General features: G+C 45.8%; 1 protein-coding gene across 2 annotated transcripts in view; it reads right to left on the minus strand.

The window, feature by feature from the left end:
• Nucleotides 1–382: 382 nt before the first annotated feature.
• LOC115468238 (F-box/WD repeat-containing protein 7-like) overlaps nt 383–27,084 on the minus strand; it is an 88,976-nt gene continuing 62,274 nt past the window's right edge. For both annotated transcript variants that reach the window (XM_030199776.1, XM_030199775.1), the window contains exons 8-13: nt 15,959–16,095; nt 15,177–15,290; nt 12,329–12,510; nt 6,549–6,774; nt 5,233–5,443; nt 383–3,352 (exon numbers count right to left, since the gene is read on the minus strand). In XM_030199776.1, the coding sequence (XP_030055636.1) occupies nt 3,084–3,352; nt 5,233–5,443; nt 6,549–6,774; nt 12,329–12,510; nt 15,177–15,290; nt 15,959–16,095 (1,139 nt within the window). In that variant the 3' untranslated portion in view covers nt 383–3,083. The remainder of the gene's footprint in view (nt 3,353–5,232; nt 5,444–6,548; nt 6,775–12,328; nt 12,511–15,176; nt 15,291–15,958; nt 16,096–27,084) is intronic.

Below are 27,084 nucleotides of genomic sequence, written 5' to 3' on the forward strand. Positions count from 1 at the left end.
CATGAAATTTGCTCAAATATTTTTATCCCTTCCAGCCATCCTGCATCACCATTCCCACAAATTCCCTCAAACTGGACTACTGTCCCTGTTGCATGAGGAAAAGTTACAGTGCTGCAAGCTGAGAAATGAGACTCTCTTTTTAAATAGCCCTAAAATGAAATAATGTACTAGTTAAGTGGTTTGTTCCTATCATCGTTTTGCTCCTCCTCCCAGGAGGAAGAACGGTTTAAAATGAACCCGAGTCCCCTGTCATGGAAACCCCTCTTCTTATGCAGACATCTGTCCGGGATGGAACCTTTCAGTGGCTTATGCAATCGCCACCTTCCAAATTCCTCACCTCCAATTCACACCAGAAAATGAAACTGAACACACAATCCTGCTGAGCATTTTATAACAGGTCTTCAAATATACAGTATGTGTACAAAATTCAAAGGTTTCCTGAAAAGTGGCTCCAGTCCCTTTCCCATTCAGGTCTTCATTGTATTCACATTGCAGTGTCTAATGCTAAATCCACGTCATGTCATAGGGTCATACAGGGATTCACTGAATCCACACAGGCCGATTCTCCAATTCCTATTGTTCACAGTCTCATCTTCCACACTGCGGGGGCAAATTCTATAACTGGGTACCTCCAATTAGGTGCCCAGAGGGCACACGGTAGGAGCCCTGTTCTTTAAGTGCTGAACTGCCTTTACAGAATACTAGTGCAGGTCTAACACTTACACCAGCTACAGAGCTGAACTTAAGTGCAAGCAACTAAGTGCGGCAGGTAACTTACAGTATTCTTTCACTTATGCACAGAAGTGGGGGCTCTGCCTCTGTCCCCTTTGGAAATGCACATTTGTAAGTTAATCAGGCATTTATATAATAGTACTTAGGCACTCTGCTAAAACTTGCACATATACACTTGAAAATGATGGTATCCTCACCATTTACCCAAATAATACAAACATGTGAGCACATAGGTTATAGAACTGCCCCGTGTACGTACTTGAAAACTCACAATGGAACAGACACAGGCCAGGCAAATGCAAGAGAACAGACCTCCAGTAACTCTGCAACAACCTGTCTCTGCCTAGAAGCTCTCGCACTTCTGTGCTCACATGAACAGGTGCCAGTGTAGGGCTGCTTCCAGCCTCTCCTCTACCCTGGTTCAAAGGGCAGTACCAGCTGTTGCTGTCTGACGACCTCCAAAACAGCAGATGCCTCGGAAGGGGAGCCCAGAGGGATCAAAGCAACACACATTTTGAAGAGGATCTGTTAAACATTGTCAGACAGGTTTTGATGAAATCATAAAGAAGATAAGACTACTCCAATCAACCCCCATCCTTTGCTGAAAAATCCATGGCAGCCTTCTCCAATTAACCTTCCTTACCATCTATACCGAGACACTGCAGTGACACTTCACAGCCCCACCCCTCAACCACCCTGTGCTAGGGACACTGGTATGGCCTCTGCCCTTCCTTTTCTATACAGGGATCTAGCTGAAGCCTCTTCCTGCCCCATTCCCCCCACTCTCCTGTGGCCAAGACACCGCTGCAGCTCTCCACTCCCCTAACTACAGAGGGTCACTGCTGCAATTTTTCATATATGCACCATGACTCCATGCTAGAGCAGCACAACAATCTCCCCCAAACTCTCTCCCTTTTAAACTACAGCTGCATCCTTTTGGCCTCACTCCCTCCTCCCCATACCATTCAGCCCTTTTCAATCTAAAATGATGTGCTTGGACACTGCTGTGTAACAATGCCAATGTCTCAGGTGGTCTCTATTCAGCCTCCTCCCCATGGGCACTCAACTCAGCCCTCTCCATTAGTTTTTGAATTCCATGCCAGATGAGAATTTTAGGGATCAGGACATGGAGTGGAGACAGATACAGAGAACACAGGCTTATTATTTGCTCAAAGCTGGGTGGATTTGCTTGCAACCAGGGCTGCCGTATGTTTAACAAGGTCAGTAAGTGCATCTCATCCCTTCCACGGTGCCGCACAGAGGCTGGTTCCACGCCTGTGCTTTTGCAGTGTCAGCCCACTCAGACACCATCGTGTTTTCCCCCTTCTGCCATACTCCTGTTTCACAGTGATAGGATGTGAGAAGCAGCAGCTATGTGGCAGAGCAGAGGGCTCTCCCCTACCTTCCCAATTAGCAAAACCCCCTTTTCTTACTGCGCTTTATATACGGACAATTCCTCACACTAGCTGTATGTCCCAGCCATAAAAAAAAGATTTATATACTAGACCTGAGCCCTGACAAATTCTGCCCACATTAAAATCTATCACTCTGTAAAAATATAGAACTTTCTGCTCTGCTAAAAGTCAGAATACAGTGTGTGCGCTGAGCCACGCTCATTCAGTCAGCATACATAAATAGATTTATATATATTATATATATATATATGTATAAAACATGCCGTCTCTCTATACAGAACTGTACAGTCATCCTTTGCGCCGTGGGCTGTCCTCTGAATGTCTTCTATAAATAAAGGGGTGACCCACACGGCATTTTCTGTACATACTGATCATGCCAACAGCGAGGAGCAGGGAACACAGTTGCCTCTTCTGGATCTCACACCATGGCTAGTAGGACCTTAACAATTTGTAATCACCAGACCTTTCATGATCATTTCTGGGCTCCCATGCAGGACCCAGGAGATTCACGTCTTAAGGAGCACAGAAGGTTCACCCGCAGCTTAAGTCCAAAGAAGTAAAAAGGGTTCAGTGTCCCAAGGACAGACAGGTGACTCCTTGCCCCAAAGGTCTATGACTTGCCAAAACGTGCACAACACAATCCCTGCAGAAATGCTCAGGCACAGCAAAAAGACCGAAGAACTGCACCAAGTCCTGCAGCAAGTGACCCTCTCCAATACCCTGCCACAGATACAAAGAATGAGGAGAGTGAAAAGGCAATGCAAAGAATGGAAAGATTGTGTGAAAGAGGGAGAGAGAGTGAGCGAGAGTGGCTGATGAAGAGAGAAAAGTGTGGAGAGGGATTTCTGCAGCACCTATAGTGTGGGGAGGCTGCTGCCAGCTGCATTGTGGGGTTGATGGCAAGAGTTGCCTGTCCCTGTGCCAGCAGTTCTGGTATCATTTCATGTCCACGTCAAAGTCTAGCACCAGTAATTTGGTCTCTTCAGTTCCATTTCTGCTCCCTACTGCACACACCAGCTTCGTATTGGAGGCCCGGATCCTCCAGACCACACCACCACTGCCGCCACTCTCCAGCGCCACAAGGTTGCGGATGAAGTCACCAGTCTTCAAGTCCCAAAGCTTCACTGTGCCATCATCTGAGCTGGTCACCACAAACTTGGAGCTGAACTGCAAACAGGTGACAGCACTCTGGTGCTTCTGAGGACCTGGTCAGAAGGAGAGAAAAACAAAGAAAAAATAACTCACTAGAATTCCAGTCTGCACAGTGGAAAGAAATCTGACCTAAACACGAACTTCCCCACCACACACACAAAAAGAGGTGAACTCAGACAATTAAGAGTTTCTCCTGGCATCACTTCCTCCCTGCAGTATCTAAGACCTGCTCTCATGATGCCTCATATCTCTAACCCTGCACTGTCTGTAAATGCCACTCCCTTGCTGCCGTCATCACTCTCCCCCGCGGTGTCTCTCAATGCCGCTGCCACCCCCTTTCATTCTCCCCTCCAGTGTCTGTAAATGCCGTTCCCTTGCTGCCATCCCCTTTCATTCTCCCCTCCAGTGTCTGTAAATGCCGCTCCCTTGTTGCCACCCTTATCACTCTCCCCCACAGTGTCTATAAATGCTGCTCCTTTGCTGCCACTCATTTTCACTCTCCCCGCAGTGTCTGTAAACATGTTCCCTTGCTGCCACCCGCTATTAATCTCTCCCGCGGTATCTGTAAATGCCGCTCCATTACTGCTGCCCCTATCACTCTCCCCTGCAGTGTCTGTAAATGCCGCTCAATTGCTGCCACCCATTATCACTCTCCCTCGCAGGGTCTATAAATGCTGCTTCCTTGCTGCTGCTTATTACTCTCTCCGCGGTCTGTAAATGCTGCTCCCTTGCTGTGCCTATTATCACTCCACCCTCCCCCCCCCCCCCCCGCAGTGTCTATCTGTAAATGTCGCTCCCTTGCTGCTGCCCGTTATTACTCTGCCCTGTAGTGTCTTGTCTTTAGTTTCAACACTTTTATTGATGATGTAATAAAATCAACATACAGAACACTCAACTGATTCAATGTACAACCAGTTGTCCTATTAACATGCATCGTCAAATCTTTATAACATGGCCATCATCAGTCTTTACATCCCCTCTCCCCCTCCCTCCCAGCCCCTTCCCCATTAGCACTATTTGATTACGGGCACAACACCTCGCTTACAGCCCAATCTCCCAAACAGCCGGGATGCCCGGATTAATGAAATATCTGGTTCCTTTAGAGAAATCTCACCTCCAAAACCACCAAGGTTGGATCTTCCCACAATATCCTCATCAACTCAGACTAATAACGGATAGAATCAATGTCATAACCATAACTCTCCTTGATGAGCCACACCTCCCCCTCCCACCCATCGAACAAATCCCCCCTCTCCCCCCCCTCCCCATTCCACCCTCTAAGCTCATCCCTAGTCCTACCCTCCCCACCCCTAGAATTTGTAGTGTCTGTCTTTAAATGCTGCTCCCTTGCTGCTGCCCGTTATCACTCTCCCCTGCAGTGTTTGTAAATGCTGCTCCCTTGCTGATGGTCTATCAATCTCTCCCACAGTGACTCTGTAAATGCTGCTCTCTTGCTGCCGCCCGTTATTACTCTCCAGTCTGTAAATGCCGCTCCCTTGCTGCCGCCCATTATCGCTCTCTCCCGCAATGTCTGTAAAGACCACTCCCTTGCTGATGGCCTATCACTCTCTCCCACAGTGACTCTGTAAATGCTGTTTCCTTGCTGCCGCCCATTATTACTCTCCCGTCAGTAAATGCCGCTCCCTTGCTGCCGCCCATTATTACTCTCCAGTCTGTACATGCCGCTCCCTTGCTGCCACCCATTATTACTCTCCCGTCAGTAAATGCCGCTCCCTTGCTGCCGCCCATTATTACTCTCCAGTCGGTAAATGCCGCTCCCTTGCTGCCGCCCATTATTACTCTCCCGTCAGTAAATGCCGCTCCCTTGCTGCCGCCCATTATTACTCTCCAGTCTGTACATGCCGCTCCCTTGCTGCCACCCATTATCGCTCTCCCCCGCAGTGTCTGTAAAGACCACTCCCTTATCACTCACCCTGCAGTGTCTGCAAGCACTGTCCAGTTTTGATGTCCCAGATTTTCACAGTGGAGTCCGCGTTTCCAGAAACCAAAGTGCTGTGCCTGAGCTCCATACCGCTGGTAAGGGACTGGTGTCCCATGAGAGTATGTAAACAGTTCCCACTCTCCACATCCCAGACACGGATTGAGGTGTCCAGAGAGCCACTGACAATGTGCATCCCATCAAACTGTGAGGGGGCAAAAAAGGGACAGTTCAGAATGGAAACAACAAATTAGACAAATTAGACACTTTTGATATTTAAACTATAAAAGAAGAAATGTTAGATGTGTAACCAGAAATGTTTATATGAGAAGGGCTGGTGTTAAAACATTTGTGGCTTAGCAAACCAACAAGCTTGGAATTCTACTGGGATACACTGTCACTTCACGAATTGGAATCCGCTTTTGTCTTCTCTAGTACTTGACGTTTGCTTAGCCACATATTGTCAGTTACTTTATACGCTGGTGATCCCTGAGGAAGGCTTTATGTCGAAACATGGCCCATGAAGGGTCAGGATTTTTTACGCCTACTGGCGATGACAAGTCTGTCATGGCTATTGGCAGGCCAGGACTGTACACACATTTGTTGAACTGTCGGTGAGGAAAGAAATTTTAGAAGTTTGGACTTTATCTTTTGTCTGATCTCCTTGGAACATTTTTCTTCCATTCTTTTTGTTTTGCTTTGTTATGCTGTGGAAGTTGTGTTCCCCCTTTTTTTTCTGTTACAACATGCTGGAGGGCAGAAATTTAATGGAGACCCCACAGCCCACCGAGTAGGCTGTTTCTTCTTCAGCTTTAGATAAGCTTGGAGCCCCGTTTATCTCTCCTCCCCAGCATTGGTCCTGCATATGATTGAACGATGACGTGGCAAAAACTAAATAGAGTGAAAAATCACCCATCAAGCCCCCAATAAAGGTATGGAGAACCCCGGAAAGGGAAGAAGATTGTTTGATTTAGTTTTGTTGGACTTAGGACCAAGTATTCAGGTGCAAAACTGAGTCTCATAATATAACCATGCTTATAAAAAAGGAATCTTGATCAGCCAGTATCTCAAACAGATAAATAATTTAAATTTAAGACATAACTCTACCATTTTTCCAAAAAGCTACCCTACTTAGGATAGCATACATTTTGCGCTCTCTGAGAACCTGAATTAACGGAGTTTAAACTAGTCAATATTAGCTGCGACATCCCCTTTATGAAGACATAACCACCTATACCCTCAGCTCTCTCACTTCGCTTCCTTAAACCTTTACCCTCAATATCCTGATAGTCGTGAACGGGGCACATTACCTGTAATGAATAGACTCTGTTGGTGTGTCCTTGCAACGTATGGATGCAGGATTCCGTCTCAGGGTCCCACACTTTCACGGTGTAGTCGTATGCTCCGCTAACCACCTTTTTCCCATCGTACTGCACACAGCGCACTGCAGCCACGTGACCCATGAGGACATGGAGACACTGTCCTGTCTCAATATCCCAGAGCCGAAGTGTGGCATCCCGGGAACCACTCACAACTCTGCATGTGAAGAATGTGAGAAGACTGATCAAGAAAGAACTCAGGAAAAAATCATCACCCTCTCCAAGAAACAGACTATCACAGCAAGGCATTCTGGAACATGAAAGAACTTAGTCCCATTTTAATAACCACAACCCCCAACTGGTTCAGGCACCAAATTATCCCTAACTGAACAGAGGCAGATACAACCTGTACTTGGTAAGAAGTTAAGCAGAACATCTTTCTGCAAATTTTAAAGCATAATTACTTTTTATCTGCAGGGGTTTGGGTTTTTCTTTTTTTTTTGACAGATTCAAAATACAAAACCAGTGAATGTGCAGTTAGAAAAGATACGCCTGGGGGTGAGAGTACCATGGGGAAAGATGGAGTGGGGGGGAGAGGGTGTGGGCAGAGAAAGGTATCATGGAGATGGGGAGAGAAAGCAGAGTACATACCATGAGGATGTTACTATGTTACTCCTGGGGGAACTGTGCAAACGTTTTGAAAATTCTGTGTAAAGTTCTGCTATACTTGCAGTGTTTTTGCACAGAATTTCCCTGAAATTCCTTCCTGCCTTTTCTCTCCTCAAGCTTCACCCTCCCCAGTTCTCTCTACACCCTCTAACTACCAGCAAAACCCCTAGTTCTGTCCCCCACCTCTCATCATTCCTTCTGGCACACAACCCACCTCTCATACTTTCAGCTCTCTCCACCACAGCACACCTTCAAGCTTGATCTTCCCCACCAGTGGCACTCAGTTTGTTCTGTCCCCACCCACAAAAAACAATCTCAGCTTTTTCTGCGTCCCCTCCCATCCCCCATGGCACACTCTCCCCCTTGCTCTTCCCCCCACCCTCAACATGGCAAAACTCTCACCTTGCTCTGCCCCCCACCCTCCCCATGGTAAACTCTCCCCTTGCTCTGCCCCCCACCTTCCCCATGGCAAACACTCACCCCTTGCTCTGCTTCCTCTCCCACCCTCCCTGTGGCACTCTCTTCCCTTGCTCTGCCCCCACCCTCCCCGTGGCACTCTCTTCCCTTTCTCTGCCCCCACCCTCCCCGTGGCACTCTCTTCCCTTTCTCTGCCCCCACCCTCCCCGTGGCACACACTCGCCATTTGCTCTGCCTCCTTCCCCTTGACACACTCTTACCTTGCTCTGCCTCCCCTTCCTCCCCATGGCACACTCTCCCCTTGCTCTGCTTCCTCCCCCACCCTCCCCATGGCACTTTCACCCTGCTCTGCCCCCACCCTCCCCATGGCACTCTCTACCCTTGCTCTGCCCCCACCCTCCCCATGGCACTCTTCCTTTGCTCTGCCCCCCACCTTCCCCATGGCAAACACTTACCCCTTGCTCTGCTTCCTCTCCCACCCTCCCTGTGGCACTTTCACCCTGCTCTGCCCCCACCCTCCCCACGTGGCACTCTCTTTCCTTTCTATGCCCCCACCCTCCCCGTGGCACTCTCTTTCCTTGCTCTGCCCCCACCTTCCCCGTGGCACTCTCCCCTTGCTCTACTTCCTCTCCCACCCTCCCCGTGGCACTTTCACCCTGCTCTGCCCCACCCTCCCTGTGGCACTCTCTTCCCTTGCTCTGCCCCCACCCTCCCCATGGCACTCTCTTCCCTTGCTCTGCCCCCACCCTCCCCGTGGCACTCTCTTCCCTTGCTCTGCCCTCACCCTCCCCGTGGCACTCTTCCCTTTCTATGCCCCCACCCTCCCCGTGGCACTCTCTTCCCTTTCTCTGCCCCCACCCTCCCCGTGGCACTCTCTTCCCTTTCTCTGCCCCCACCCTCCCCGTGGCACACACTCGCCATTTGCTCTGCCTCCTTCCCCTTGACACACTCTTACCTTGCTCTGCCTCCCCTTCTTCCCCATGGCACACTCTCCCCTTGCTCTGCTTCCTCCCCCACCCTCCCCATGGCACTTTCACCCTGCTCTGCCCCCACCCTCCCCATGGCACTCTCTACCCTTGCTCTGCCCCCACCCTCCCCATGGCACTCTTCCTTTGCTCTGCCCCCCACCTTCCCCATGGCAAACACTTACCCCTTGCTCTGCTTCCTCTCCCACCCTCCCTGTGGCACTTTCACCCTGCTCTGCCCCCACCCTCCCCGTGGCACTCTCTTCCCTTGCTCTGCCCCCACCCTACCCCCGTGGCACTCTCTTTCCTTTCTATGCCCCCACCCTCCCCGTGGCACTCTCTTTCCTTGCTCTGCCCCCACCTTCCCCGTGGCACTCTCCCCTTGCTCTACTTCCTCTCCCACCCTCCCCGTGGCACTTTCACCCTGCTCTGCCCCACCCTCCCTGTGGCACTCTCTTCCCTTGCTCTGCCCCCACCCTCCCCGTGGCACTCTTCCCTTTCTATGCCCCCACCCTCCCCGTGGCACTCTCTTCCCTTGCTCTGCCCCCACCCTCCCCGTGGCACTCTCTTCCCTTTCTATGCCCCCACCCTCCCCGTGGCACTCTCTTCACTTGCTCTGCCCCCTTCCCCTGCCTCCCCTTCACCATGGAACACTCTCTCCTTGTCTGCCCCCCCTTCCCCGTGGCATATTCACCTAGCTCTACCTCCCCCTTCTCGTGGCACAAACTCACCTTCCTCTACCTCCCCTTCCCCATGGCATATACTACCCTTCCTCTGCCCCCCCTTCCCTGTGGCACACTCACCTTGATCTGCCCCCCATCTGTTTTTTTTTTTAGTTATGTTGTTTAAATGGCAAAAACTTTCAGTTGGGCATTTTCTAGCTGGTTTGGGAGAGATAATAATTACACCAATTATTAAAGATTGGAACGAATCATGTGAATTATGCTCAAATTATAGACCAGTGGCACCTATCCCACTATTCTCTAAGCTTATAGAGGGTTTGGTTTGTATGCAATTGAATGACTATTTAATGGAACATATTTTGCATTATTCTCAATCAGGATTTAGAAAAAGGCACAGTACAGAATTAGTGTTCTATTGAGGATTAAAAACTGGTTAAAAGATAGAAAACAGAGAGTAGGGTTAAATGGTCAGTATTCTCAATGGAGAAGGGTATTTAGTGGGGTTCCCCAGGGGTCTGTGCTGGGACCGCTGCTTTTTAACATATTTATAAATGACCTAGAGATGGGAATAACTAGTGAGGTAATTACATTTGCTGATGACACAAAGTTATTCAAAGTTGTTAAATTGCAAGAGGATTGTGAAAATTTACAAGAGGACCTTACGAGACTGGGTGTCTAAATGGCAGATGATGTTTAATGTGAGCAAGTGCAAAGTGATGCATGTGGGAAAGAGGAACCCGAATTATAGCTACATCATGCAAGGTTCCACGTTAGGTGTCACGGACCAAGAAAGGGATCTAGGTGTCGTCGTTGATGATACGTTGAAACCTTCTGCTCAATGTGTGCTGTGGCTAAGAAAGTAAATAGAATGTTAGGTATTGTCAGCCTCTCTGCTCAGCCGAGTAATCGTCTCTCTCTCTCACTCATCCGTGCTGTCCGCCACCGACTCCCCACTCGTCAGTGCAGTTTGCTCTTCTCTTCACCATTCAGCTAGCCAGGCCTTTCTCCACAATTCAGCTAGCCAGGCTTTTAAACACAGTTCAGATAGCCAGGCTTTTATACTCAGTTTAACTCGCCAGGCTTTTATCCCCAGTTCAGCCAGCCCGGCTTTTCTCCACAGTCCAGCTAGCCAGAGTTTAAATACAGTTCAACTAGCTAGGCTTTTATACTCAGTTTAACTCGCCAGGCTTTTCTTCACAGTTCAGTTAGTAAGGCCTCAGAAATCAGCAAGGCCTCCCAAAACTCCCTTTTAGCCAGCCCAGCTTTAAACACAGTTCCACAAGTCAGGCTAAAACGATCCACCACCCACAACTGTCAACAACTTATCTCTTGACATCCACCCACCGGATCTCCCCTGACTATTATGCTTTCCTTGTTACCTTGGGCTCCTCCAGCAATCACTCTTCTCCTCCAGCCACTTCCATCTCTTCTTCCACCCCTTCTCCTCCTACCTCCTCCCATTCCATCCTCTCATTCTCCACCCCCTCACTCAGACGTTCCACCCTCTCCTCAGCTGATTCCAATTCCCAATCAGCCACCTCTCTTTCCTTCTCCTGCCACTCCGGTTCTCGTTTGTTATAACCACCATTATTCTTCCAGGCAGTCTGAAATCTGTGCTCTCTATGCTCCTGCCTCCTCCCCTCCCCCCGTGTATTCTGGGTTCTGTAGCTGTTCTGGACTTGTCTTTCCCTCCCCTGCAATGCATTCTGGGATCTGTAGTTTCTGTGCTTCTCACAGTATTATTAGGAAAGGAATGGAAAACAAAAACGAGGATGTTCTAATGCTTTTGTATCGCTTCATGGTGCGATCGCAACTCCAAAATTGTGTTCAATTCTGGTCGCTGCATCTCAAAAAAGATATAGTGGAATTAGAAAAGGTGCAGAGAAGGGCGACGAAAATGATAAAAGGGATGGGACGACTTCCCTATGAGGAAAGGCTAAAGCGGCTAGGGCTCTTGGAGAAAAGGCAGCTGAGGGGAGATATGATAGACGTCTATAAAATAATGAGTGGAGTTGAACAGGTAGATATGAAGCGTCTGTTCACGCTTTCCAAAAATACTAGGACTAGGGGGGCATGCGATGAAGCTACAATGTAGTAAATTTAAAACGAATTGGAGAAAATTTTTCTTCACTCAACGTGTAATTAAACTCTGGAATTCGTTGCCAGAGAATCTGGTAAAGGCGGTTAGCTTAGTGGAGTTTCAAAAACGTTTGGATATCTTCCTAAAGGAAAAGACCATACGCCATTATTTATGATGGAGTTGGGAAAATCTACTGCTTATTTCTAAGATAAGCAGCATAAAATGTACTATTCAGTTTTGGGCTCTTGCCAGGTATTTGTGTCCTGGATTGGCCACTGTTGGAAACAGGATGCTGGGGTTGACGGACTGTCGGTCTATCTCAGTATGGCAACACTTGTTCTTACGTACTCCGGTTCCCTTTGTCTAATATAGTATTACATTTTGTTTACAGAGCAGAAACCAGTGTGACATTTTCAATAAAGAAAATCAGGGAAAGGGAGAGGGATTTTGGACGTCACTATTTCCAGTTGCCATGGGTACTCACTTAAGATAAGCTCTTTTGAGTAAGGACTTGTACCTAAATACTTATGTCCAACATACAGAAATTCTTACATTAACTAGAGCTATAAAAACAAGTCCAAGAGGCTTTTGACTTTACAGAGAGCAATATTTTGTCCATTTTGCTATTCGCTTGTGTGATTCAGCGGAGCTGGTGCTCTTCACAGAAGGACTATTATTAGAAGCTGTTAAGTCAAATCAGCATTCCTGCTCAGACTGTGGCTGTCACGTAAGGTCTTAGGAAGCTTCCTGTCTTCACTTCCCAGACCCTGTACACCTTTTCCTACGGAGAAGCGTGTCTTGCTGTCTCTCTCTCTCTACCAATCTGTTCTCCTAGATGTTTATTTTACCTCATTGCCCCATCTTTTGCATACCTGCCCCCGTGCATGGACACACTGCATTGCTCCCACTCCCGGCATACCTGAGGACATGCACACTTTGCCGTCTTCCCCTGCATACCTGTTCCCATGGAGATGCATGCAGCGCACAGTGGATGTATGTCCGTACAGTGTGTGGATACATTCTCCAGTGTCGGCGTTCCAAACCTTCAACGTTCTGTCTGTGGAACCGCTCACAACAATGTTCTCTCTCATCTGAGATGACCAGACACCACCTGTGTGGCCAACCAGAGTCTGCACACACTGCCAAGGGAAGAAAAAGAGACCGTGGGGATATGTGAAGAGGAGAAGAGAGCCAACAGAGACACAGAAAGAGAACTTTCCCCTACTACGCCTAAAAATATGCAAATTCTGGTGCCACTGTGGTAAAAGCAAAACATTCTCTGACACAATGAGAACACAAAAAAACAGCACACACACTTGGTACCTGCTCTACCAACACACCACCAACTAGCTACATCCCTACTTTTGAAAAGGTGAGACTGAGGAGCAGATGCATCAACAAAAGCCCTTCCCTTACCGATTCCTTAGCGAATCGGTAAGAAACGGGCATGCATCAAAGAAATGGCATGCAAATGAGCTGGTCGCTGCTAGCTCATTTGCATGGGATTTCCTTCCAAGCCAGTCGGCCAGCTGAGCATGCACAGAGCAGCCAAGCGTTATGCTGGCTGCTCTGACCATGCCAAGGACGTCCTTCACTCAAAAAACAACAAAAAAAAAAAGGACGTCCCTGACGAGCAGGAAACTTGTCAGCAGCCTGACGAGCACTGGACATTTTTTTTTCCAGATTGTCGTCCATTTTTGGAGCTGCTTGTTCAGCTCTGCAAGAATTTTTTTCCCCCCTTCCGATTCCCTCACAGCAGCCCCAACGAGAGGTGCAGACCTCCTGTTAGGTTTTCCACGGTGACGGGATCGGAAAACGGTAGTGCATCTCATTGTAATACGTTTCTATGGAACTTTGGAAGGCTAAGTGCTTTGAAAATATGCCTCACAGTGTATCTAGATTTTCAAAGCCCTTCATTACAGACAAAAGCTAAGGAACAGAAGACAATGTTCGATTGTGTTAAAGTGCCATTTCTGTCAATGGAGGAAGGTAAATAATTTATTGCCCCAGGGGATCTGTACTGGGACTGGTGATATTTAACATATTCATAAATGATCTAGAAATGGGAAAAATGAGTGCGCTGACAAATGTGCAGATGACAAAACTATTCAAAGCTGTTAAATTCTATGCAGACTGTGAGAAATTACAGGAGGATCTTAAGAAATTGGAAGGCTGAGCATCGTGGACAAACGCAAAGTGATGCACACTGGGAAGAATAATCCAGTCATAGTTACCTGACGCTAGGGTCCACCACAGGAGTCACCACCCAAGAGAAAAATCAAGGTGTCATTATGTATGTTGAAATCTTTTGCTCAATGTGTGACGGCGGCCAAGGAAGCAAATAGAATGTTCGGAATTATTAGAAAAGGGATAGAAAATAGGACAATAAACATTATAATGCCTATCGCGTCACCATATCTCAAAGAGAGATACAGCAGTGTTCTGCCCTCATTTAGAACACTATGTGTAATTCTAGAAACAACACCTTTAAAAAAATATAAACTGAATGGAGTTGGTTTAGAGAACGGCTACAAAATCGATTTGGGGTCTCCACCCAGGGCCACGCCTGGGGCAAGGCCGCCGCGCCGCAGTCCCCAGTCTCCACCCGTCCACCCCTGGACCCGTCGACAGCCCCCCTCCATCCGCCACCAGGCCGGGCCTGCTGCATTCAAATCACAGCGCCTCACCTCCATGTGAAAGCGCAGCAGCGGCAGATCGTCTCCCTTCGGGCCTTCCCTCCGTGTCCCGCCCTCGCGGAAACAGGAAGTTACATCAGACAAAGGCAGGACACAGGGAGGGAAAGCCTGAAGGGAGGCCCGAAGGGAGACGATCTGCCGCTGCTGCGCTTTCACATGGAGGTGAGGCGCTGTGATTTGAATGAAGGGGGCCCGGCCCAGTGACGGACAATCAACGGAGCCGAGGGCGGGCAAGTGAGACCGGGGACTGCGGCGCCGGGCCCCCCTTGGAGGCCCGGGGAATTTTATCCCCCCCCCCCCCCCCCCCCCGGCGGCCCTGTCTCCACCATAAACTGTACAGGAGCAAACTTATAGACCTCAATATGTGGAAGAAAGATGAGAGAGAGACTATGACAGCATTTAAATATCTCCATAGCATTAATGCACAGGAGGAGACTATTTCAACTGAAAGAAAACTCTGGAATAACAAGGCACAGGATGAAGTTAAAAAGGTTGTAGGCTCAGGCGTAATCTAAGAAAAAAAGGGTGGTGGATATGTGGAATAACCTCCCTGTGGAGGTGGTGGAGACAAAGATTGTATCTGAATTCAAGCTTAGGGAGAGGAGGAGACAGTGGATTGTGTGGCTTGGCAGACTCGATGGGCAATTTGGCTTTTATCTGCCATCATATTTCTAAATTTTCAGGCCAAATATGTTTCCTGACACTGATAAGAGACAGATGGAAAAGGAAGAGAATTTATGGTCTGAAGGATTAAAGCTGTGAACAGAGAGACTGAACAAGATGAACATTAAAGAAAGACTGTATTGGGATTGGAAAGATACAGGTAGCAGTGGTGGTGCTGGTGTAGGGACAGGAACAGGAGTTACGAGGACCACCACATGTGTGTGCGCGAGGGGGAGGGGGCATACAGACTGCAGTGTACATTTGTGAGTAGATGGGGGTTGCGGTGTAGTGAAGGCCATGCGTGTATGTGCATACAGACTAAAGGTTGCAGCATGCATGGCTGAGTTGGGGCTGGTAATGTACAGAATCATGTGAATGCACGTGTGAGTAAGTTGATGGTGAGTAGAGTCCATAAGGAGGACAGAAGGCTTTTTCAGGTATCTCACCTCTCCTGTGATCGCTGACCACACCTTAAGCGTATTATCATCTGAGCCACTGACAATTCGATTGCCACAAAACTGTAGACAGGTAATGACGTGGTCATCATGTCCCTTCAACACCTGCAACGAGGAGAGAGGCTGGTCAGAGGTCAGGGCATCAGGCAGAGAGGAGCAAATAAGAGGGGGGGTCACACTGCAAGAAGCAGAAACAGCCCTTTTCAGTTTGGGAAGAAAAGGAAACTACCCTCAACCCATCACACCAAAAGATCGATACATGCACAAAATAAGGGATAGATGGGAAACCCTTTCAGTGACCTAATTTATCATTTATATTTACAATCCATCATATGAAGAATCTTCCTTCCACCAAAACCACTGATGAGAGCTACCCTGTCGCCAGTTACGTCCTCCGTGTCTCTGCTGCCTAAGATCATAAGCGTTGCCATACTGGGACAGACCAGTATCCATTTCGTAAGTACCTCAACCTCCTCTCCTCCCATTTGCTCCATCTGGATCCCTATCATCCCTGTCTGCTTTCTCTTCCCCTTTTAGCAGTTCCCTCCTCACCCACTGCTCTCCCCCCCCTTCTATTCAGAGGCAGGCTGACACTCCCACTGCTCGTCACTGCTGCTATAGGCAGTCTCCATACTAAGCACCCTGTGCTGCAGCTTTGTAATACTACTACTACTTATTTCTATAGCGCTACACACCATACATGAAAAGACAGTCCCTGCTCAAAGAGCTTACAATCTAGATAATAGAGTTCTGTAGCATAGAATGTCACCCACCTTTGGGGGTCTGATGTCTCCATGTCGCCAGTTCATGTCAATTTTGTGCTGCCTCATGAACGCAAACTTCCAGGGGCTATACATAAAGGTGGGGGTCAGCATGCGCTTCCGTCGTAGGCTCAGGGGCTCCTCAATGCCTATGCAGACAAAAAGATGAAGGAAGAGGACCTGAAGACAAAGGCATGACGGAGATAAGCAATATATGAAGAGAATGAACACTCAGCACTGCACACATTCCAACAGGCCCTAGTATTTGCTATGAAAAAAGTGTTGGTTCTTAATCACTTTATGAATATTTATAGAATTGGTGGTTTTTTCACATTGAAAGCATATTGCATACTGGATAGAACTGTATATCTAAAATGCAGAATGTGAAAAATAGACAACGGTGTGAAACCTTTTACAAGGCATTCTGTGTTATTAGGGAAAGACAACTTTAAACCAGAGGACTGAAGTCTTGTGGGTTACCAAAAGCACCTTTTTTTAAAGATAGGAATATTTTGCCCATAGGCTCTTAGGATAAGCATTTAGAAATGGTAAAACCCAAGGAAACTAAGCATCAGCTCTGAGATTTCAACACAGGACAAGGCATTTCTTCCAGCTAAGCTGTAACTGCCAAATACAGATTGTTTTATATATTTTTAATGTAATACCCTGCACTTAAGTCTAAAATATAGAGGGCGTCCTGCAGATTGAGGCGGAGAGGAGCCTCGATCAGGGGAGTGAATTATCACTCAGCCCAAGGAGTCCGTGTTTGCCTCGAGTAGTAGGTATCGACGCGAAAGGAAGTCCCGCCCCACAGTACGAAGCTGGGGAATCGGGGAAGGAGCACTCCCTTAGCGTTGCGCTGCTACAACCGGGAATTTCCCGCCAAGAACCGAATCAAACATCTACTCCCAGAAGCAGCAGTAGTCCGATTAACATCCAAGAAGAAACCCGGCCCGTTCAGGAAATGGCGGACCAACGGTTGGAACCTGTACTGCAACTACAGCCTCTGGAGAAACCAACAAAGGTGACGTTGGAATCTTTGTGGGGGGCGATGGAATCCTTGCATAAAATATGTTTTTCCCTAGTTTCCAGTTTTCAAACTAATACTTTAAAGACAGAGACCCTTCAATCAGAATTGGTATCCCAAGCAAATAATCTGAAACAATGTGAACTTTCTATCTCACAATTGAAAGAACAAGAATATAAATTACTTCAAAATGCAGACCTGATGCACAGGAAGATTGAAAACTTAGAGAATGGATCTAGAAATTTAAATTTGAGGTTTTTGAATTTTCCCTTTGTTAAATTTACTCCACTGAGAGATCTGTTCAATAAGTTCTTGAAAGAAGTCTTTAAATATCCTGAGACAAATTTTCCTCCCATACAAAAACTTTATCTATTGCCTGTTCGAGATATTAAAGGAAAAGATAAAGCAGTGGAGAATACTGCTGTGGAAAACTTGGATGTGTCTGCTCTGTTAGAGCAGTCACAGGAAGAGGTAGAATTTAGGTCTACATTATTGGTATCCTTCGTTTTCCTCACAGACAAAGAGGCAATTTTGAGGCAATATTTAAAACAAATTTCTTCTGCTGTTTTCTTGGGAGAAAGAATTCAAATTTTCCCAGATGTGTCAAGGACTACACAAGAGCGCCGAAAAAAGTTTTTGACGATGAGGCAAGAGACTATACAATTGGGAGCTAAGTTTCAGCTTCGATTTCCCTGTAAATGTGTAGTGTTCTATGAAAACAAGACATTTCATTTCTTTGATGTTTTGCAATTGCGATCTTTTTTAAATGCAAGGTTACCTAAACCACCACAGGAACCAATGGAAGGACTTTAATTATTATTAGTAGTGACAACCCCAACGCATTCTTGATTTAAACATATATATTACTTGTAGTATTCTTATCCTCTTATAAGATTTACTTAATGTCTCCCCTCTTGTTGAGGACTACAAACAATGACACTAATTTGATGAGAATATTTTCTCTAATTATGTTTCCTTATTATGTAAATTACTTATTATTTCTTGACAAAGTTCAGCTTTGGAATGTAATTGTAAAATTTATAAATAAAATAAAAAAAAAAAAAATAAAATAAAATATAGAAAAGGAAACAAGACAATGAAAAAAAAAAACAGAAAAGGAGTTGCTACAATTTATAACAAAGCAGAATAGGAAGGAAAGGAAAACCAAGCCAAATATTTCAGTCAGCCACAATGCTCCCAAACACAAGAACATTATTAGGATGGACTTGGCAAAATCCACTGCTAATTTCTAGGATAGGCAGCATAAAATCTGTTTTGGGATCTTGCCAGGTACTTTTAACCTGGATTGGCCACTGTTGGAAACAGGATCCCGGCTTTGATGGACCTTCGGTATGTTCCAGTATGGCACAGAAGCAGATAGCCAAAAAAGAGCATAAGGAGCCTTCAAGAGTGGGGGCATCACACCAGCACTTTATTGATAAGACCTGACATGGTCTGTGTTTCGGCTACACTGCCTGCGTCAGGGGTCTAGCAGAAGTCACAAACATCAAATGATCAATCAATAGAAAGAAAGAATCTGATTATAACTCAAAGGATAAACAAAGATGCCAACAAACTGGGCAGGAACACAGAATTTCTTCAAAGATACTTCCCGCACAGGTGTAGGTTTGGTTTGCCCCTTAACGCCTCAAAATGAGAGGCTATTGCTTTAACTAGCCCTCAGTCTTCTTTACCTTCCGCTCCACTACTGGATACTAAACAGCTTCCCTTCAAAGAATCCGTTCGCATTCTGGGAATCATCTTTGACTCTAAAATTACATTTAAAACTCAAATTGATGCCGTGATTCAATCATCTTTTTTTGAGCTGCACAGAATTCGCTCAGTCCGTCATTTTCTCTTGGTGTCTTCTATCCATTCCCTTGTGCTTGGTATGGTTATCTCTTGGATCGATTATTGCAATTTACTCTATGCTGGTCTCCCTCTATATTCTATTAAGCGCCTTCAACTGATTCAATCCAACTCATCCATCATGCACACCGCTTTGACCACATCACTCTTAAACTGGAACCCTGGTTGCCTGTCTCTATTAGGATTCGCTTTAAAATACTTATGCTTGTTTTCAAGAACCGGTCGGCCACGGTCCCAGTTTACTAAAACTATTGGTTCCCTACTGTCCAACTTGCTGTCTCTACTCTTTCTACTCTTTCTCCGATTATGTCTTACATGTTCCTTCACCCTTAGCATTCATCTCGCACTTTCTTCAGACAATGCGCTGATTTTATTTTTTATTAGCATTTATTTACCACCTTTTTGAAGGAATTCACACATCCAGTACCCATGTTTTATCACTCACCTTAGTAATTCCCTTCTCTCTTATTTGTCCTGTTTGTCTGTCCTGATTAGATTGTAAGCTCTGTCCAGAAGGGACTGTCTCTTGTGTTCAAGTGTACAGAGCTGCATATGTCTAGTACTGCTATAGAAATGATTAGTAGTAGTAGTCAAGGCAGTGTAGAATGTACTTAGGTAACACCCTAGTTAACCTTCAGTTTGGATGGGATTTCGTCTCTGGGACTGAAACTGTTGAACCTGTTGCCTCCTTCTTACAGGACACCTATGCCTCTACAGTCATTTAAGGCTCTTCTGAAGCCTTCAGCTAGGGTATAAGCTCATCTATAATTTTTCCAATTTCCTGTGTATTTTCTTCTGCTCCCTTTCCTAATCCCTGTCATCTTCAGGCCTACTTCCTCAGCACTGCACTGCTATTTTTAGTTATGGTGTAAAGTGCTTAGTTGCCTATCTAGGCTCAATTTAGCGGTATATCAAATATACAAAATAAATAAGCAAGCTGCTGTGAACTGGCAGAGTAACGGTATCACAACTTTGTTAAACACGAAGTGTGTCGGGTCTTAAAGTACTGGTATGACACCTCCACTCTTGATGGCTTCTTGAGCTCTTTTTTGGCTACCTGCTTCTGCACTTTCTGAACTTCCTCTCTTACGTATCATGTTCTTAACAAAAAACAGACCACTCAGCTGTCAAACACTAGAAACGCAGCACCAACACCAAGCACCCCTGGAGCTGCGACTCTCTCCTGCCAACAAAGAAACAGATACGCTAGTTGCCCAGTGGGCTCTGAAATGTCAATGGGCCCCTAACAATGGTCCTGAATATCACTCAATACTCCCCTACTCTAAGACTAGCAACTCAATCAGAAGGACCAGCAGCCATGTTCATCTCTACACCCCCTCCAATAATAGATCGGTGAAAAAAAACTCATGTAGCAACGTATCACACCTCCTGCAGTGTGCAAAGTACGAGCATGGCAGCCCACATAATCAAATAGTGATGATATATCAGCAGGCTTACAATTTCATTAAGCATCCTCCCCAGAGTCTACGTTTTCTGATAGTCAGCATGATATATCCTCACCACGGGCCAGCACTTGGTCCTTCTAACGATTCTTCTGTTCTTAACGGGCCAACTGGGTAAAGGTCTTCAGGGCTTTAGTCCAAACCATTTCTTCCATCTCTGACAAAGTTTAACCTACCCATTAACACCTGATAAGGGGAAGGGAATGGGACTTGATATGCTGCCTTTCTGTGGCTTTTTTTTTTTTTTTTGCAACTCCATTCAAAGCAGTTTACATAGTAAATACAGGTACTTATTTTGTACCAGGGGCAATGGAGGGTTAAGTGACTTGCCCAGAGTTACTGGGAGCTGCAATGGGAATTGAACCCAGTTCCCCAGGATCAAAGTCCACTGCACTAACCTCTAGAAACATGATTTAGGGCATCTTAAAGTACCTAGATACTTACAGTAGCCATTCTGATAAACAAAGTCTTAAACAGACAAGCAAAATAAAATATGGAAAACATCTTACCCTAAACCTCTGGCTACAAAATACCAAGTCCAACCAGGCACAGGTCATGACAAGCTGCAAATGCCTCACCACTCTCTAACTGTGGAATAGGCAATGAAGAAGTCGAAATGTTTCTGGATCCATTTTAATACATCCCCAGGAAAGACCACAAGAATCTAGACATAGTCGCAAGAAAGCTTTCCAAGGGACCATGCTAAATTCTGTCATAGCAGCCCACCAGTAACCTTTCCTACTGATTTGTAATCAAGCCTACAACCATTTATCTTCTAAGAGACCTCATAAGATTTGCCTTTGATGTTTATAAAACATCTTCTACAGCAGGAGTGACTAAGTATGTCTGGATTGAGGGAGGACATTCAGGAACTAGCCAGTCACCTGTTCAGAAGAGCATCTGTTTAGAGAAAAAGCCAAAGAAGTGGCCTATTCATCAACGGAGGCGTGGAGGAGTGGCCTAGTGGTTAGAGTGGTGGACTTTGGTCCTGGGGAACTGAGGAACTGAGTTTGATTCCCACTTCAGGCACAGGCAGCTCCTTGTGACTCTGGGCAAGTCACTTAACCCTCCATTGCCCCATGTAAGCCGCATTGAGCCTGCCATGAGTGGGAAAGCGCGGGGTACAAATGTAACAAAACAAAACAAAAAAAAAAAGAGACCACTGCACTGCCATCCAGAAACTATCGAAAAACAGTTTAGAACACTTTACTATCACCAGGAAAACTCAATGATCCTATTATCAAAGAACTACCAGCTATACCAGAGATGGCAATCCCAACAGGCATGCCAGCAGTTATCAGCAGTCATATAACCAGAGACAGTGGTCAAGGAAAAGAAAAAACAAGTCAGCAAATCTTGACTGCCCCAACTTGACATTTCATCCTTTAGATTGTAAGCTCCTTCGAGCAGGGACTATCCTTTGTTAAACTGTACAGCGCAGCGTAACCCTAGTAGCACTCTAGAAATGTTAAGTAGTAGTAGTTGTAGTAGCATAATCTTCTGCCTCAAGAAACTCACCAAGTTTTTGATTACTGTGTACAGACAACCCTCGATAAAGAAGCAGACTCTCTGTCTAGGGATGTCTGAAAAACCATAAACACTGACAAAATGGGTAATAAAAATATTTGTGATTAATCAAATTCTATTCGTCACATCTATTAAATCTGAAGACACAAAAGTATTCAAAGTTGTTAAAACACATGTGGACTGTGAAAAATTTAGGAAGACCTTAGGAAACTGGAAGACTACATCCAAATGGCAGATGAAATGTGGACAAATGCAATATGATGCACATTGGACAAGATAATCCAAATCATAGTTACCTTGTGCTACTGTCCACCTTGGGGGTCAGCATCCAAGAAAAAACATCTAGGTATCATTGTAGTCAACCCGCTGAATTTTCTACCCTGTGTGCGACGGTGGCTAAAAAAGCCAACAGGATGCTAGAAATTATTAGGAAACGGATGGTAAATAAGGCCAAAAATACTATAATACCTCTGTATCGCTCCATGATGCGACCTCACCTTGAGTATTTTGTTCAATTTTGGTCGCCATATCTCAAAAACGATATAACGGAATTAGAAGAGGTTCAAAGAAGAGCAATCAAAATGATAAACGGGATGGAACTCCTCTCATATGTGGAAAGGCTAAAAGAGGTTAGGGCTCTTCAGCTTGGAAAAGAGACGACCGAGGGGAGGCTTACTTTATTTTTTGTCTATTAGATTGTAAGCTCTTTGAGCAGGGACTGTCTTTCTTCTATGTTTGTGCAGTCCTGTATACGCCTTGTAGCGCTATAGAAATGCTAAATAGTAGTAGTAGTAGTAGTAGTAGTGTACAAAATCTTCAGTGGTGTAGAATGGGTAGAACTGAATCAATTTTTTACTCTTTCAAAAAGTACAAAGACTAAGGGTCACTCGAAGTTACATGGAAATACTTTTAAAACAAATAGGAGGAAATATTTTTTCACTCAATGAATGAAGCTCTGCAACTCATTGCCTGAGAATGTGGTAACAGCAGTTAGCGTATCCAGGGTTAAAAAAAGGTTTGGACAAGTTCCTGGAGGAAATGTACATAGTCTATTGGGGTAAGAAATGGGGAAGCCACTGCTTGGCCTGGGATTGGTAGCATGGAATGTTGCTACTATTTGGGTTTCTGCCAGGTACTTGTGACCTGGATTGGCAACTGTTGGAAAAAGGATACTAGGCCAAGTGGAACACTGGTCTGACTCAGTATGGCTATTCTTATGTTCTTACTAGTAACGAAGGCCAGTTTCAAATCGCAATGAAACAGGTGCTAGCAAGGCTCCCCTCCGTCCCTGTGTGTCTCCGGCCCCCCTGCAGCCTCCGTGCGAATGTGCTGTGACCCTGGCCCTTTTGGCACGTCCCCCAGCGTCCATGCCCATTCTGTTCCCCCCGATGTGTGTGTTGCCAGTGCACCCCTTTCCACCCCCACCGATGTTGTCGCTGCCGGCGCTCCCCCCTCTCCGAAGGCCCCCCCACTCCACTGACCTGCCGAAACAGAAGATTTCAGCGTCATGTGAATGCCCCTGCAGTAGGAACCGATAAGAGTAACGTGTGCTCCGCCCTCGACGTCATCGCGTTTTGACGAGAGGGCGGAGCAGAGCTACAGTGCAGTACAACGTTGGAGCTGAGAATGTGCTCTGCCCTCAACGTCATAACGTCTGATGCGAGGGCGGGGCCCACAGACTGTGATTTTGTGTGGCTTCAGAGCCTCGAACTTACGAACCTGGCTTCAGTGACGTCAGTGCAAATAGAACGTTGAGGGTGAGTTTTATATATATAGATACAGTGGGGGAAATAAGTATTTGATCCCTTGCTGATTTTGTAAGTTTGCCCACTGACAAAGACATGAGCAGCCCATAATTGAAGGGTAGGTTATTGGTAACAGTGAGAGATAGCACATCACAAATTAAATCCGGAAAATCACATTGTGGAAAGTATATGAATTTATTTGCATTCTGCAGAGGGAAATAAGTATTTGATCCCCCACCAACCAGTAAGAGATCTGGCCCCTACAGACCAGGTAGATGCTCCAAATCAACTCGTTACCTGCATGACAGACAGCTGTCGGCAATGGTCACCTGTATGAAAGACACCTGTCCACAGACTCAGTGAATCAGTCAGACTCTAACCTCTACAAAATGGCCAAGAGCAAGGAGCTGTCTAAGGATGTCAGGGACAAGATCATACACCTGCACAAGGCTGGAATGGGCTACAAAACCATCAGTAAGACGCTGGGCGAGAAGGAGACAACTGTTGGTGCCATAGTAAGAAAATGGAAGAAGTACAAAATGACTGTCAATCGACAAAGATCTGGGGCTCCACGCAAAATCTCACCTCGTGGGGTATCCTTGATCATGAGGAAGGTTAGAAATCAGCCTACAACTACAAGGGGGGAACTTGTCAATGATCTCAAGGCAGCTGGGACCACTGTCACCACGAAAACCATTGGTAACACATTACGACATAACGGATTGCAATCCTGCAGTGCCCGCAAGGTCCCCCTGCTCCGGAAGGCACATGTGACGGCCCGTCTGAAGTTTGCCAGTGAACACCTGGATGATGCCGAGAGTGATTGGGAGAAGGTGCTGTGGTCAGATGAGACAAAAATTGAGCTCTTTGGCATGAACTCAACTCGCCGTGTTTGGAGGAAGAGAAATGCTGCCTATGACCCAAAGAACACCGTCCCCACTGTCAAGCATGGAGGTGGAAATGTTATGTTTTGGGGGTGTTTCTCTGCTAAGGGCACAGGACTACTTCACCGCATCAATGGGAGAATGGATGGGGCCATGTACCGTACAATTCTGAGTGACAACCTCCTTCCCTCCGCCAGGGCCTTAAAAATGGGTCGTGGCTGGGTCTTCCAGCACGACAATGACCCAAAACATACAGCCAAGGCAACAAAGGAGTGGCTCAGGAAGAAGCACATTAGGGTCATGGAGTGGCCTAGCCAGTCACCAGACCTTAATCCCATTGAAAACTTATGGAGGGAGCTGAAGCTGCGAGTTGCCAAGCGACAGCCCAGAACTCTTAATGACTTAGAGATGATCTGCAAAGAGGAGTGGACCAAAATTCCTCCTGACATGTGTGCAAACCTCATCATCAACTACAGAAGACGTCTGACCGCTGTGCTTGCCAACAAGGGTTTTGCCACCAAGTATTAGGTCTTGTTTGCCAGAGGGATTAAATACTTATTTCCCTCTGCAGAATGCAAATAAATTCATATACTTTCCACAATGTGATTTTCCGGATTTAATTTGTGATGTGCTATCTCTCACTGTTACCAATAACCTACCCTTCAATTATGGGCTGCTCATGTCTTTGTCAGTGGGCAAACTTACAAAATCAGCAAGGGATCAAATACTTATTTCCCCCACTGTATGTACACCATTACAAAACCAAGCTCAGCTGCTGAAGGAAATATAATGACCACTGTATCCGCAAAGCTATTGCGGCTTATTAAAAACTTGGAAGGGATTTTACTCCAGGTAGTTCATCTCCAACAAAACAGGTGGAACGCATCCAGTACTGGATCTCAGGAAACTCACATCAATATGTAAAAAGAAAGGAAAAAAAAAAAATACTCAAAACAAATTCTTGGGGGGACAAAACTGCAAACTGCTGGTTTCTACACAGCTAGTAGATGCTTACTCCCATATATCCATCCATCCGCATCACAGAATGTTCTTCTAATTTTTCACCTTAGGATGTCACTATCAGTAATTGTGTGCTATCCTTCACGACCACAAACCTGTACCAATCTGTAGCAGTAGCATACTTACAGGAAAGGGGAGAACAACGTTCCCGTACTTCACATATTCTTCGCTCTTCTAATCAGCATCTTCTCACTAAACTGTCCAACCAACACATCTGGCTAGACACCTTCAATAACTCCTGCTTCAGTGTTGTTTCCTTGTTCCTCTGGAATGCACTACCTCTCTCCCTTAGAGCTGAACTCTCATCTCAAAAATTCAAAAGTTCCTTTTTCACTAAGGCTTTTTCTGGTCCTTATTCTGGGACTGTGTTGATCGACTGCAGCACACTCCCCCCCTCCCCTCCTTATCCTTCATATGTTTAAAGAACACACTAAGTAAATTTTCTGTCCCTTTTGTGTTTTTCTCTCTGGCTAAGACTGGGGCAAAAGCCAGTAGATCCTAGATGAATTTGAGCCCAGAACAACAAGTTTTAAAAGTAGCTGGCCACATCACTGTAGGTTAACTTCTTCTCTGTGTTAAACTAAAGAAGGAACAATCATAAACTTGCATCACCTGCTGACCAAATTACAGAAATATACTTCATGAAATATTCTTTTAATTCATATGCTAGAAAATTCACCATTTTGCCACACTATTATGAAGAATAAAATTACAGAACATGTAGACAAACATGGTTTAATGGGACAGAGTAAGCATGGGTTCAGCCAAGACAGGTCTCGTGTCACCAACTTGCTTCACGTCTTTGAAGGCGTGAATAAACAATGTCGATTAAAGTGAGCAGGTTGATGTAGTTTATCTAGATTTTCAGAACGCTTTTGACAAAGTACCTCAGGAACCTGAGAAAATTAAGAAGTCACGGGATAGAGGGTAATGTCCTTCTGTGGATTAAGAATTGGTTATTGGATAGAAAACAGAGGGAAGGGTTAAATGGTCATTTCTCTCAATGGAGGAGAGTGAACAGTGGAGTGCCGCAGGGATATATACTAGGGCCGGTGCTATTTGACATATTTATAAATGATCTGGAAATCAGAACGACAAGTGAAGTGATTAAATTTGCAGATGACATGAAACTATTCAAAGCTGTCAAAACGCATGTGGATTCTGAAAAATTGCACGAAGACCTTAGGACTTAACACTCAACAAAAAGACCTAGGTGTCATTGTAGACAACATGCTGAAATCTCCTGCCTAAGCAAATAGGATGCTAGGAATTATTTGGAGAGGGATGCAAACTAAGACCAAAAAAATATAATGCCTCTGTAATTCTCCATGTTGCAACCTCACCTTCAGTACTGTGTTCAATTCTGGTTGCCGTACCTCAAAGAAGATATAGCGGAATTAGAAAAGGTTCAAAGAAGAGCGACCAAATATGAGGATGGAACTGCTTCCATATGAGGAAAGACTAAGGAGGCTAGAGCTCTACAGCTTGGAAAAGAGACGGCTGAGGGGGGGGGGGGGGATATGATCAAAGTATACAAAATCGTGAGTGATGTGGAGCAGGTGGAGGTGAATTGATTTTTCATTCATTCAAAAAGTACAAAGAC

This window comes from Microcaecilia unicolor, chromosome 4, assembly GCF_901765095.1.
Source record: "Microcaecilia unicolor chromosome 4, aMicUni1.1, whole genome shotgun sequence".
Taxonomy (NCBI): Eukaryota; Metazoa; Chordata; class Amphibia; order Gymnophiona; family Siphonopidae; genus Microcaecilia; species Microcaecilia unicolor.